The 15,013-nt window shown below is 40.9% G+C and overlaps 1 protein-coding gene across 7 annotated transcripts in view; it reads right to left on the minus strand.

Moving 5' to 3' along the window:
- Window positions 1–388: 388 nt before the first annotated feature.
- Window positions 389–15,013, minus strand: part of rell2.L (RELT-like 2 L homeolog) — a 33,402-nt gene continuing 18,777 nt past the window's right edge. For 5 of the 7 annotated variants that reach the window (XM_018251068.2, XM_041585164.1, XM_041585163.1 and 2 more), the window contains 3 exons: window positions 13,952–14,393; window positions 6,235–6,275; window positions 1,231–1,710 (listed from right to left, as the gene is read on the minus strand). In XM_018251068.2, coding sequence (XP_018106557.1) covers window positions 6,243–6,275; window positions 13,952–14,393 — 475 coding nt within the window. In that variant the 3' untranslated portion in view covers window positions 1,231–1,710; window positions 6,235–6,242. 7 annotated transcript variants of the gene reach the window in all.

Consider the following 15,013-nt stretch of genomic DNA (forward strand, 5'->3'; position numbering starts at 1 on the left):
AGGATTAATTATATCTTAGGGGGTTATTTACTAAGCCCCGAATGCAAAAATCATGAAAAATGTGTGATTTTTTTCAAATAAAATCTGGCTTTTAAAAAATTTCTGGAAATTATTAAACCCCAAGGCTGGAAAACTCCCAATGTCCCAAACAGTCCCAATGATTTTATTGATGTGGTCTGGGTCTCGTGACAAACCCCGAAGTTTTCTGAGGTTTCGGGTGAAAATCGGGTGAAACCTTGGCAAAGATTGTGAAAATCAGAGTTTTTACCGCAAATCAAATTTTCGGAAAAATATTAAATAAGCGTTAAAAACCAAAGCGGCTTAGATCGGAGTTTGTAGCAATATTGAGATAAGTCCGGACCTCGATAAATAACCCCCTTAGTCTGGATTGAGTACAAGGTACTGTTTTATTATTACAGAGAAAAAGGAAATCATTTTTATAAATTTTAATTATTTCATTAAAATGGGAGTCTATGGGAGACGGCCTTCCCGTAATTCAGAGCATTCCAGTAACGTAACTTGTTGGGGGCGGGCCCTGGTGCGGCCCGTGCAGACGGGCCCGTCCCCACCCTCGTCTGTCCTGGCCCATTTGCACCCCCTGCTCCCCTGGTAGTTACGCCCCTGGAGCTTTCTGGATAATGGGTTTTCGGATAACTGATTCCATAACTGTACCTTTAATGAATGTTGTAAATACTGTAAATATTTTAGTGTGATCGGCTGTATTAATAAATCACCCTTCTGGTGTCTTCTTGGGGAGACTAATCTTTCTGGACTGCCTTCCTGCCGACTAAATCGCAGCCAGGATGGCACTCTAGCACTTCGTTTTCCAAAAGTTGCCTCACAATGAAACTTCGGGTGACTTTGGAAAATGAAGCACTCCGAGTGACATTTCTTTGTATTTCTTTCATTTATTAAAGCCCAGGAATGATTGAACGTGGATGACAGGGGTAGCTGTGTCTTTCGGGGCTCTTACACACGGGCGATTTTTCCTGCGCTTGCTTTCTTCCGTTCAGCCGCAGTGGATCGCAGGAGTAGACGCACTCAATCAAAGACGCATGTAAGCGCCAAACGCAGGTGGGACGCAGAATGTTGCATTTTACCTGCGTTCGGTGCATTCATGTGTCTGTGTGAGTACAGCCCCCTTCACAATGATTGAGTGTGTCTACTCCTGCGCTCCCCTGCGGCTGAATGGAAGAAAGCACAAAGCAGGAAAAACCGCCCGTGTAAAAGAGCCCTTTGGTAGAGGATGTGGCTCGTCTCTTTATCGTTAAATTATATAAAACAGGAATCATCAATATGATTTGGGACATTCTCCCAATGGCAGTTATATCACGTTAAAACTCTACAACAAAAGACTAAAATTAAAAAAAAAACGAAAACTCAGGAATTGCCGTTTTTGACAACAGACAACCATGCTGGGATATTCAGTGGGACAACAGTAGAATTTTCTTCATGCACGGCACACAATTCATGATATAACGTTATGTTCAACAAGGATGGACAAGTTATAAGTTCAGTAATGTTCCAGGGATGCAGGTTATGTGACAGATCCATACATAAACAGCTGCCCATTCATATTCTCTCTGTGCAATATCATCACACCTGCATTGCATATAGGAACACCACACTTTGTTGTGTCAGTTCTTGCAGCTGATGTTCCAGCGGTTGTAGGAAGGTTCTCCTCTCTGAGACGCTACAAGGCATGGCCTGCTATGTGTGACAAGAGGGAAAGCACAAATATTAATAAAACAATATCTATTGAGAAGTATCAGTAATACAATAAACATTGGTTAGATAGAAAACGAAAGGTGGTGCTCTTCATTTCACTCTCTGATATTCGAAGGAATAAATAATACAATCTATTATAAGGATTGAAAAGTAAAAAGGAAATTTAGAAGAAGAAGAAGAAGAGAGGGGTCACTTGTGAGGCTCAAGGACATGAAAAGGAAAATGAGCTACTGGGCTGCTGTCAGGTAGCGGAGCTTAGGGGTGAAAAATAGCTAAGGTCCAACTGATAGAGATAAGACACAGATATTTAGGCATTAAAGCGGAACTATCTAGAAACAGATGGTGCATATATTAACCCTGATGAGCTCCAGAAACGTGGAGCGACACACCCTCAGCAGCAGAACTTTTATTATTTTTTGGCACCATTGGACATTAAGGTGACGCCATCAGGAGCAAGCTTGAGCCGTTCATAAATTCCGCACAATTCAGATCAATTTCCCATGCCTGCAGCATATGAAGAGGACCAGTCTGTCATCATTATATACAGCAAACTGTTTCACCAGTGCTATGGTCCTCTGAGTGCGGCTGTACCTATATAATATAGTGCTGCTATATTCCATGGAGAGACTGTGAGCTAATACAGAGACAAGTTGATTCCTCTATGTTTATATAGTGAATAAAATACCCCCTCTTGTAAGATATAAGGATATTATAAGTTATCGAGGAGTTTCATGACCATATTTTTTATACAGGTCATGGAACTCCGAGGTAACTTCTAATATCCTCATATTTTGCAACAGGGGGTACTTTATTTATTATAATACACACGGTTTAGTGAGTCATGTGACAAAAATGACATCACTACTCACTGTTTATAACTGATGACATCACTACTCACCGTTTATAAGGATATCATTTACAAGATATTCATGGCTTTTGTGTATTATATATATATAATACACAAAAGCCATGAATATCTTGTAAATGATATCCTTATAAACGGTGAGTACTGATGTCATCAGTTATAAACGGTGAGTTCTGATGTCATTTCTGTCACATGACTCACTGAAATTTGTGTATTATAATAAATAAAGTACCCCCAGTTGTAAAATATGAGGATATTAGAAGTTACCTCGGAGTTCCATGACCTGTATAAAAACACTCGGCCTTCGGCCTCGTGTTTTTATATGGTCATGAAACTCCTCGGTAACTTATAATATCCTTATATTTTACAAGAGGGGGTACTTTATTCACTATATATTTAGCACAGTGTTGCAGCATATGTGTTTGTCACAGCAGAGTATGTCTGTATATAGAAATCGGTGAGAGGGAGTCGACTGTGGAATAGCATGTTTGCTACAAATCGTATTATAAGCCGACCCGAGTATAAGCCAAGGTACCTAATTTTACCTACAAAAACTGGGAAAACTTATTGACTCGAGTATAAGCCTAGGGTGAGAAATGCAGCAGGTGCAGGTACGGTAAGAAGCGCAGCCATCTTCAGGGAACAGTGTCGGACTGGAGACCTGAGGCTTCCACCACAGGGCCCCTGCACCCTCACTTCTAGCCCCTTACCTGGCCCAGACCTGCTCTCTTAGAAAAGACCATTAACGATGCAGTGCTTCTTCTGCGCATGCATATGCATCACGGCTTCTGAGCGTGCACGGCTCATTCGTGGAGCCAGGCAGGGGGCCTGGGGAGTGCCGGGAGGGCACCAACCACAAACCTGCTTGTACCTGTGTGGCAGTTGCGACTGCAGTTAGGGCCGGAGGTGTAATCAGGGGGCAACGCTGGCCGTATGCGAGTGCAAGTCTGGGTCGGCGGGGCCCAAAAAGCGCCAGGGCCCAACGGGGTTTTAACCAGATAGGTAAAAGTTAAAAACAGGCATTTCTGGTATTCTAAACTCATGAAAATGTGAAGAGTCCTCTGCTCTATCTTGCTACCTTTATTTTCAGTGGGTTTTTTTTTTGCTCTCCACTTTAAAGGGGTGGTTCACCTTTACATTAACTTTTAGTATGTTATAGAACAGCTAATTCTAAGCAACTTTTCACCAGGCCGTAGTTTTTTTAAAAATAATTTCTGAATTATTTGTCTTCTTTTTGATGTTTTAAATGGGGGTCACGGAGCCCATCTTAAAACAAATGCTCTGTAAGGCTACACATTTATTTACGTAGGCCCTCTGCTATTCATATTCCAGTCTATTATTCATATCAATGCATGGTTGCTATGGTAAGGTGGACTCTAGCAACCAGATTGTTGAAATTGCAATCTGGAGAGAGCTGCTGAATAAAAAGTTAAATAGCTCCACAAAAGAAACCACAAATAAAAAAATGAAAACCAACTGCAAATTGTCTCAGAATATCAGCCTCTACATCATGCTAAAAGTTAATTTAAAGGTGAACAACCCTTTAAGAGAGAAGCATATTTTGCACCTATTGCTTTAACACTCTAATAATGACTTTTTCATTCAGATAAACATACTTTATGTACTCCCCCCCACACACATGTAATATGTGATCCACTTAAAGGGGAACTCCAGGTTTTTTTAAAAGTAAACATAATTTCAAGCAACTTTGTAATATAAATCAATTAAAAAATATGCAGACTTTTCATGATTTTTAATGGTTTGGAACAATTCCCTAAGCCTAGCCCCCTGCTGATCTGTCTGACTACTTTGCTGAGCTGTCTGACTACTGTTACTGTTACTTTGTATCAACAACCAGCTGTTCTCAGCCTGCATCCTGCAAACCCCACAATTCCCTGCACATGTGATTTCAATAAGGAATGGAATATCACAGTGCAATGCATTGTGGGTTATGTAGTTCCTGCATGCTGTCTGTAAACTGTGGAGAAGTTGTTACAATTTGTAACATCAGTGTTTAGTCCCTCCTTCCCTGCCAGGATTTCAAATGATGCAAGAAAGAGAAGAATTGTTAAACAGTTGGATTTCAGCATAGAAAATGCCATTTATTCCTGCTTTTTGAAGAAACAGGTAACTGTGATGAGTATATTAGGGGTTTCTGTGCTAAGTGGGCCTCTTTATCAAATTTTGGTTTGGAAGCCAGAGTTCCCCTTTAAAAAAAATCACCAAATTTCTTTAACAAGGGGCAGGTGTTAATTGATGATGACTGGACAAAATCCCTATAGGCAATACAATATACATGCAAATAACTATTTATAAATGATGCAAATAATCAGTTAGAGAATCCAGTTGCATTGAAGCATGCAAATATGTTGGGAAAAATTGTGCAGCACGAAGCAGTGCGTGATGTTAGTAAATGACGAAGTACTAAACATATGTGCAGTTACCTATAGCAACCAGTGCAATTTCTGCTATTTTCTATTTGACACATTAATAGATTGTGAGGCGGTAAATTGGGTAATTGACTCTCTACTGGGACTGTATGAGGTACAATTACCCATAACTGTTATTCAGTTTATGCCAGAAAGTAAGGCTTTTGCTTTTCTTATATTTCAGAACACAGTTTGCCACAAAAGGAAGATAGTTATTAGGGTAGAACTACATGGACGTTTTCCAAGTGGTTTTGGTGGATGCAACGCGCTGCACCAAAACGCCGGTACAGGGTCGGACTGGGGGGCCCAGGGCCCACCGGGACCGCATCGAAGGGCCCCCTCCAGACCGTCTGGCCTTCTTACTCGCCAAGCCGCCGCACAAGAAGCCATATGACGCTCATGTACGCACGGTGCCACACAGCGCTGTGCGGCTCTGCAAATTGTTTTCCTTTTCAGGCCCAGGAGATCTGGAGCAGGGGTCTGGCTCAGCAAGTCTGACGCTGCGCCGGTGTCATGTCGGATGCGACGGAAGACAAAGTAAGAAATACAAATGTCGGATGGTGTCGCAGTGTTCATCCAACACGACTGTCGAATGCAGACGCAACATGCAGCGTCTGCATCCAACAGTCTGTCACATCAGATGAATCCTGCGACACCATCCGACGTTGCTGTTGCTTACCTTGTTTTCCGTTGCATCCGACTTATCGCCTGCATTTTGCCGCAGCACGTCGCATCCGCCAAAAACACATGGAAATTATCCATGTAGTTCTACCCTTAGATGCAATATGCAGTTTTTAGCCCCGTTTGCATTTATCGGTTCTGATATAGGTATGGGACCTGTTTTCCAGAATGCTCGGGATTTGGGTGTTTCTGGATAATGGATGTTTCTGTAATTTGTATTTTTATACCCTAAGTCTACTAGAAAATCATGTAAACATTAAACAAACCCAATACGCTGGTTTTTGCTTCCAATAAGGATTAATTATCAAGTACAAACTGTGTTTTTTTTTTATAATAGAGAAAAATAATTTTTTTTTAAATTGGAATCCATGAGAGACAGCCTTTCCATAATTGGGAGCTTTCTGGATACCGGGTTTCCGAATATAGGATTCCTGTACCTGTATTTATTTACCTTATCACTACACAACAATATTCATTTGCTGAGTGACACATAACTAAGAATATGAAGTCCAATATATGAGTATTTCTTACCTTAAGTGTCATTGTCCCTGAGGTGCACAGTCCTTGGCCATCTAGGGACAAACAACATATGAGATTTTATTTATTCAAGCACAGAGCTTCAGTTTCATCTATAAAGCAACGCGCTATTCAAGATGAGGGGATTCAGAATAGGGCTATTCTATCATTCGGCCATTTTCTGCATGGTTGTTTTTAATAGAGAATAAAGCTGCCCTTCAATAAAAGACAATTAAATTAATGGTAAGGGCATATGCTGAGATTCGGGGAGATTTAGTCGTCTGGCGACAAATTGCCTCTTCTTCGGGCGACTAATCTCCCAGAAAAGTCTTCCCGCCGGCTAGAATCTAAATTGCCAGCGGTATGGCACTAGGAACGTTTCGTTTTCCGAAGTCGTCTGAAGTTTCCTCATGAGGCAACTTCGGGCGACTTTGGAAAACAAAGTGCTCCGAGTGCCATCCCGCTGTTGATTTTCATTCTAGCCAGCGGGAAGGCGGGGAGACAGTTTGGGGAGATTAGTCACCCCGAAGAAGAGGAGATTTGTCTCCGGGTGACTAAATCTTCCCGAACAGTTAAATTATGAGGAGTCGTGGGAATAAGGGGTGGAGTTTCATCATAGTGGGCTGGGAATTGGGTGGACAAAATAGGGCATATTGGGTGGGACTGGTTTTATGATCCACTGGAAACCTACCAAAGAAACCTCCAAAATCCAAACTGTTCAGAGAAAACTCCAAAAGTTGGTAACTAAATAACATCCCCCCCTGTGTGTATGTAGGTTAAATCCATAATAGATGATCACCCAGCACATAACATAAGGATTTTGATTCAGTGTATTAGGATTTGAATGAGTTTACATTTTGAAACTCATGCAAAGAAAACTCCCCTACTTCCTATTCATTCCTGTGGGATTTTAGAGGTGGCTGCCATTTGATAAATAAATAGGAAGTGGGGGAGTTCTAGTGAGCTGAGCTCTAGTTTCACAATTAGGGCCTATACCACCTGGGCCCCCCTGCAGCCGCTGGGTCTGCTTCTTTTGTAGTAATGCCCCTGCATGTGCTCAACCAAATCAAATCCACTTTAGTGATCTGGGTCCAAATTCTCAATTGTCCCAGACACAATTGTCGAAAATAGAACGTGACATTTTGAAAGAATAGTTTAAAGGGACAGGTTTGTTTTTAAGTAATAATATATAATATACTTCAGAAAGACTACTGTGGTTTATGTAAACAGTAGTGATGTGCGGGCCAGCCTAATACCCCTGGGACCCACGAGTTTGGGCCGACCTTGCACCCCCCTTTCTAGATGCGAGTTGAGCTCATCTGGCTGCTCACCTTCCAAATGCTGGCTTGAACTTTTATAGATGCAGGCCTCTTGCCCTGCCCCTTTTGTGAGGCGGGGCGGTGCGGGTCTATAAAAGGAAAAAAGGGAAAAGCCCGACCCTCGCATCACTAATAAACTAGCTGCTGTGTAGCCAAGGGGGCAGCCATTCAATCTGGAAATAAGGAGACAAAACACAGGTTACCTAGCACATAACAGATAAGCCATGTCAATACAATGGTGTTTTATCTGTTATCTGCTATTTAACCTGTGCCTTTTCTTCTTATTTCCAGCTTGAATGGCTGCCCCCTTGCCCCCTTGGCTACACAGCGGCTTATTATATTATATAAACAATCGTAGTCTTTCTGAAGCAAAAAACAGTTTAATAAGTGCAGGGCAACTCAACATTATATTTTAATTATTTTGATACACTTACATTTTTTGGTGTTACTGTTCCTTTACGGTATGAATATCAAGCATCGTCTATGCAATTTATATGATACATGTGACACATTCTGGGTAAGAGAATTGTTTGCAATAAATCAATCATAGAGACTTGAATAATTCATGAGAGCCTGTACCAGAGCGATTGACTGGAAATAAGAGAGTTCCAAGCAAAGGTGCATTCTTTAAGAGTTCTGCTATGACCATGACTTAGTTACATCATCGCTCTCTTTAAAATGATATTTTTGTCCACCAAATCACAGCACAATAAAATGAGTTTATACCAAGAAGGCGTAAACCGAAAACACCCCATTTAGTTGAAATACCTTTTGTAAACGTTGTTTTATTTGTTGCCCAGGTGCCAAATCAGCTTGTTTATTTAACCATAAAAGTGCATTATAGTGAATAACATTAAGAGAAATGTGCCTACGCAGAGCTTGAAAGGTCACAGGCGGTGGATATGGCAGATTGTGTTCTTTGGGTCTCCTCTGAGTGTTTGTTCGTGGAGCCATTAAAAGCCATTAAGAACTAGAGATGAAATGCAGACGCACGTAGTGACTGGGCTCCCTTCCAGTAAGCTTACGTTTCATGAATAGATTGATATAATGTACATTACTTTATGCTCTGGGTATGTCCTTGTCACAAACAGCCTGTTCATTTCATTTCTGACCCCTGCAGCAGAGGCAGATCCAGAGCCTGAATTCTCAATCAATCCTGTGACCCATTGAGTTCTCTTGTGAGAATTAGAAACGAACAGGATGTTCTCATCCAATTTCCACGAGAAACAGATCTGTTTATCTCATACAATAGTGAGCAAAAGGAAAGCCGGGTCTCTCTCGCTTCTTTGGTTGCTTTTGTTCTTATTCAGTGACTAGAGGACACCTGGGCTTCTACTCCTTAGATCTCTTCTCTCTTAACATACTTTGTTATGGTTTCTTTGATACGGCACGGATAGGAGCATGAGAGTAGAACCTGCATTTTATATATATATAAAAATACACACTAATATGTCTATTTACAATTTCACAAAGTGCTGGTCTGGGGATGAATTATTCCTAACTGAAATATATATATATATTTATTTATTTATTTTCTACATAAGACCTGTGAGTGAATGCTTCTCTCTCGGACAATATATATATATATATATATATATATATATATATATATATATATATATATATATATATATATATATATATATATATATATATATATATATATAACATTAGCCGGCACTCACTATAAAGTCTAAGTGCCAGGGTGCAGTCATAAAATATAGAATAATCGAACCACAACTTCACTTTAAACGTGTTTTTTTACTATTTAATGGCTTCATTCCACCCACATAAACAGATGCACGGTTAAAGGGTAACTGTCCTATTGAATAGCCTGCACACAAACTCTAAACAGACTTTCTCTTTCATTCTTTTTGTGTATTTCTATGTAATAGTGAGCTTTCCCAACCTGACCGTTTTCCCTGGTGCAAGCAACTGTCATTCTGACTGACATTCCCACACAGTAGGCAATTTGCAGCAGGAAACTTTGGGTTGAGAAGCTCACAATTAAAACTTGATAAATTAAAGCGACTCAATACAAAAGTAAAAACACCTTAAAACAATAATTCACTGCATATGCTTGGGGGCCAGTCAGCTGGAGGTGCTGGGGATACACCGAATCCACTATTTTGGATTCGCCTGAACCCCCGAATCATTTGCGAAAGATACCAATCGAATCCTAAATTGCATATGCAAATTAGGGGTGGGAAGGAGAAAATATGTTTTACTTCCTTGTTTTGTGACAAAAAGTCAAGCGATTTCACTCCCTGTCCCTAATTTGCATATGCAAACTAGGATTTGGATTCAGTTTCGGCTGCCAGAAGGATTCGGCTAGAATCTGAATCCTGCTGAAAAAGGCTGAATCCTGTCCAAATTCCGTACCGAATCCTGGATTCGGTGCATCCCTAATAAATATATAGATATTATATAGACAAGAGCCAATATATCCTTATAAACGATGCTTGTTCTCAATGATGTCATTTCTGTCACATGACTCCATTTTTATTATATTATAATAAATAAACTACCCCCTGTTACAAAATAGGATTATTATAAGTCACCTCAGCGTTCCATGACCTGTTTAAAAGCACTCAACCTTTTGCCTTGTGCCTTTTTATGGTCCTGGAAATCAAACTTGTTTTGCAAATCTCAGAAAAATACTTTCCAGTGTTACAATTCAACAGCTGGACTAGATTCCACAGGGGGTAGCGTACTAAGAAGTTACCCAGGAACCATTTGGACCTTATCTCATACCTCCCAACTGGCCCGTTTTGAGCGGGACTGTCCCGCTTTTGACAGCTCAACCTGCAGTCCCTCCTTTGCATTGAAAAGTCCTGACTTTCTCTGCACCGAACAGCCAGAAAAAGATACAATGTTTCTAACAGAACAGCCACCAGGTGCAGCTACGATACTTTTGTAACAATTTTGAAATAAGCAAATAAGTAATTGTAACAATTTAGATAAGGCAGTCCCTTGGGAAAAGTTAGACTCACAGTTTAAGGCTAGAGACACACGCGAAGATTCGTGGAGATTTAGTTGCCCGCCTCTTCTTCGGGCGAAGAAGTTACAGCAGCACAGAGCATGTGCAGTGAATCAGCAGAAAAGAATATGAGGAGCTACTGGGGCATCTTTGGAGACACAGATCTTTACTGCTAAAGGGCTGTGGTTGCCTTGGGCTGGTACAGAAGCACAAAACATAATGTACAACATTTCTAACCTACTTCTTTAGTTAGGCTTCAGTTCTCCTATAATGAAGGTGAATTGCCCTTTAGGGCAGAGACACACACGAAGATTTGGGGAGATTTAATCACCCGGCGACTAATCACCTCTACTTCGGGTGGCTAATCTCCTTGAAAAGCCTTCCCGCCATCTAGAATCTAAATCGCCGGGGGGATGGCACTCAAATCGCTTTGTTTTCTGAAGTCACCTGACGTTTCCTCGTTAGGCGACTTCGGAACACAAAGCGATCCGAGTGCCATCTCGCCGGCGATTTTAGCAGGCGGGAAAGTTTTTCGGGGAGATAAGCCACCCGAAGAAGAGGTGATTAGTCGCTGGGTTACTAGATCTCCCCAAATCTTCGTGTGTGTCTCTGCCCTAAAGGGCAATGCACCTTCATTAAAGGAGAACTAAAGCCTAACTAAAGAAGTAGTCTAGAAATGTCACAATATAAGGCTGATTAGTAATTAATAGAGATAATTACTACATGGCAGCACAGAAACCAGTGCAATCAGCATCAGAATTTAATAATCAGTCCTGTAGCATCAGTTTATATTACAGACCAACCTCATAGTCTGCTTGATAATTTGTGACGAGCCCTAAGCTTAGCTTCTCAACAGCTGCTCAGAGCCCACTGAGCATGTGAGTGTCACAGACACTTTCCAAGATGGTGACCCCCTGTGACAAGTTTGAAGACCTGGATCATTGTTGCTATTGAGAAACTCAAACTTTAGGCTGGTGCAATACTTTCAGTATATAAAATATGTCATTTTTAGCCATATTCCTTTTTAGGGTTTAGTTCTTTAACAAAACTGTATTAACTGAAACAAAAAACACAGAAATATGTTCAAACTTTCTTAACCTGCCAAATTTTGTAAAATGAACATGGTAATTAGGGGGTGTGGCCACAAAAACGGCATGGTCCCTGTTTTTATTTGCAAAATGTTGGGAAGTATGTTATTTTTGCTCTTATTCTAGTATCTCATTAGTCTATGTCAGGGATCCCCAACCTATGGAACCCATGAGCAACATTCAGAAGTACAAGGAGTTGGGGGGCAACACTGGCATGAAAAATGTTCTTGGGGTGCCAAATAAGGGCTGCTATTGGCTTTGGTAGCCCCTATGTGGATTGTCAACCTACATTGAGGCTCTGTTTGATTTTTAAACAACCAAAACTTGCCTCCAAGCCTGGAATTAAAAAATAAGCACCTGCTTTGAGGCCACTGGGAGCAACATCCAAGGGGTCGGCGAGCAACATGATGCTCACGAGCTACTGGTTGGGGATCACTGGTCTATGTGCTGCCTTGTATACTGATGTTATGTGCTAGGCTTGAGCAGTTTATTATTTGCATTGGTCTGATATAGAGAAACCTAGTAAAGAGCCCTTGCACTGCCCTGATAAGAGATAAGAGAGCAGGCAGGTATGGGGGGAAATCTTGGAATGAGCAGTTGCCGTGTCCAGATAACGGAGGAGACAACATGATCCAGTTTGGTGCAGGGCCCTAAAGCATATGTTTGAGAATTCACATCCTTTTCATTTATCATTCACAGAATTTATATTTTCCATCCTTCTGTTCAGTCAACAAGTATGACTGCTACATAACATAGACATGTATTTGCCCAATACCTTTCAAATAGTGCTAGTAAGTCACTGGAGCAACAAATGTCACATACGTTATTGTGGTAACTGTTATCCACCAGTCACTGCAAACACGGGGCGGATTTTAGCCAGAAAAAACTTTCTGTCCCATATGCGAAGAGACAGATAACCCCATGTGTAATAAAAGGCTCTAAATTTGCCCAGTAGCAGTAACTCATAGCAACCAATACGATGTTTGCTTTTAAACATGTGACCAGTAAATTCTACCTGCTGATTGGCTGCTATGGGTTATTGCACTACGGCAAACTTAGTGCCTTTTTATTACATAACCCCCTTCATGTTTTCAAATTTCAGGGGTAAAGTAATAAAATGTGCAAATTTTGCTCAAGTGTATAGATTCCAATAAGAAATTCAAATTGTTACTTTGGGTTGCTGCACCTGGGCATACTTAACCCAACAATACCCACCCCTTCACATTAGTTGGAATCGCTGCATGTAAAACGCAAGCTCCAATCTTGGGTAATTGCCTGCAGTGCGACCAAGTTGTAACCAGTGTATACATGTCCAACGTGGTAGCCTCCCCCTGCTGCTGTTGTGTTATAGTATGACACCTCTGGGGTTGTGTAATAAAAAAAACCCAAATGCAGTAAACCACAACAACCAATCAGCAGGTTGCATTTGCTGGGCACTTTTATGTTTTGGTAGCCGAGGATGAGTTGAGTATAACAGTGCTTTATTAGCAGGCTCATGCAGCCATTACACAACAGTAAGCAACTCTCACACCACAAACTGTATAGAAAGTATGCACAGTATAAGTCTTGAGCACAGTGACATCTATAGGCCATTTGTATAAACAATACAGGCACCTGTTAACAAAAACATCTTATTGTTGCTATAGGTTAAAGCACCTGGGAAAACTTCTTGCTTTTTATTACAAACAAGGTTTATATAATAAAATCCACAGTCTGCTCCATGTCTTGCATCCAAACAATATTTAGTCACCGGTTTGAAAGCACACATCTGACTGGTTGATTTGGGCTTCAGGCCCGCTGAAAACGCGGAACCTTTTATTCCATTATTCCAGAGTGTAACGTGATCAAGCAATGGAAAGAATATGTAAGGTTTAAGGTGTAGTCATTCATTTTTCCCTAGTGGAAAAGTTTAGGAGGGTCTCCCTGAGCAGGACAAGGAGAAAGCAACTAAGCCAGGAGGCTGAGCAATCCCCATAAGAATCGATAAGTAAGAGAAAAGGGGTGACCCCAATACTTCTACTTCTATTGGAAGTAGTGAGGGAACATGGCAAGTATGTGGTTAAGAGTTATTTTCATGATTTGTGTTTTCTATGCTGAGATGGGCAATGGCCTCTCTGTGTTTTAATAAACTTAAGATGTTGTGGATCCTGCAAGCTTGCATGTGGTACATAATATCAATGGCAGACAGTTAAGGGGGGCTTTTTTGGTATGAGGGGTTTAGTTCTCCTTTCAAGTAAAGACAAAATAAGTCATTGTTCAGGTGTAACAATGTTTGGGGCTAGTTACTGTTGCAGCGAGCCTGAGCTACAATTCTTAGCACATGCATTTTAAAGTTAAGGACTTACCAGTATTTTCTGTTCATCTGCATTTTCTGAGCTTGTTTCTTTTTGTTTCTCATCCACCCTTTCAATGATGCCCACCTTCCCCCACTCTGCTGCAGTCTTCTCTGGGGCGCTGCTCCTCCTTTCTTTGGATCCCTGCTTCTTTAGAGAATATCTTTGAAATTGTTCCTCTAATCTCCTTAGGCTACTGTTGCCTACACTCTTGGCTTCTGATTCACTATGAGCCTCCAGTTTGGCTAAACCCACCATATCTGGTCCATTTTGTGACAAGTCTTGCATCCCAAGAACGTTTTGGTCCTGCTGCTGGGCAAGGCCGGTACTAGATTTCCTCATCATTGGCTGCTCCTCATGGTTTTTGTCAGACGATACTGGCTCCTGGCTTTCATTTGTACCATCTTGTGATCCTTGAATACTGTGCTTTTTGCCAATATGAGTGACTCTAAACCTAAAGTTTCAGAGAGTTACAGGATGAGAACCAATATACTAGAGGTGAGCTAAATGTTCAAGCTTTTACAAGAAAAAATATTCACAATGTTGATTTAAAGAGGCCCATTTATCAAATGTCATTTCCAATTCATGTGAATTTTTTTTTAATTAGAATTTACTCACAATTTGACTGGTAGGTTATTTAAGAAAAAATTTGAATATATAATATTCGATCGAATGGTTCCAACTGAAAATTCTAATCGTATTAGATTCATATTCGATTCGTACATTTGAATATGGCTCACAGGTATAAAAGGTTGGGGACCCCTGTGCTAGACCAAAGACAATATATATTTGTAGCTGAGCAATTCTGAGCATTTGCATGAGTAAACAAGCAATTCACGAGGGTGAGGGAGGGACTGTATGATACAGAATCTAGGCATGCACTGAATTCACTATTTTGGATTCGGCCGAACGCCCCAATCCTTCGCAAAAGATTCGCCCGAATACCGATCCGAATCCTATGCAAATTAGGGGTGGGAAGGGGAAAACATTTTTTACTTCCTTGTTTTGAGATTTCTCTCCCCACACCTAATTTGCATATGCAAAATAGGATTCAGATTTGGTTCGGCCGAGCAG

This window comes from Xenopus laevis, chromosome 3L, assembly GCF_017654675.1.
Source record: "Xenopus laevis strain J_2021 chromosome 3L, Xenopus_laevis_v10.1, whole genome shotgun sequence".
NCBI classification, from domain to species: domain Eukaryota; kingdom Metazoa; phylum Chordata; class Amphibia; order Anura; family Pipidae; genus Xenopus; species Xenopus laevis.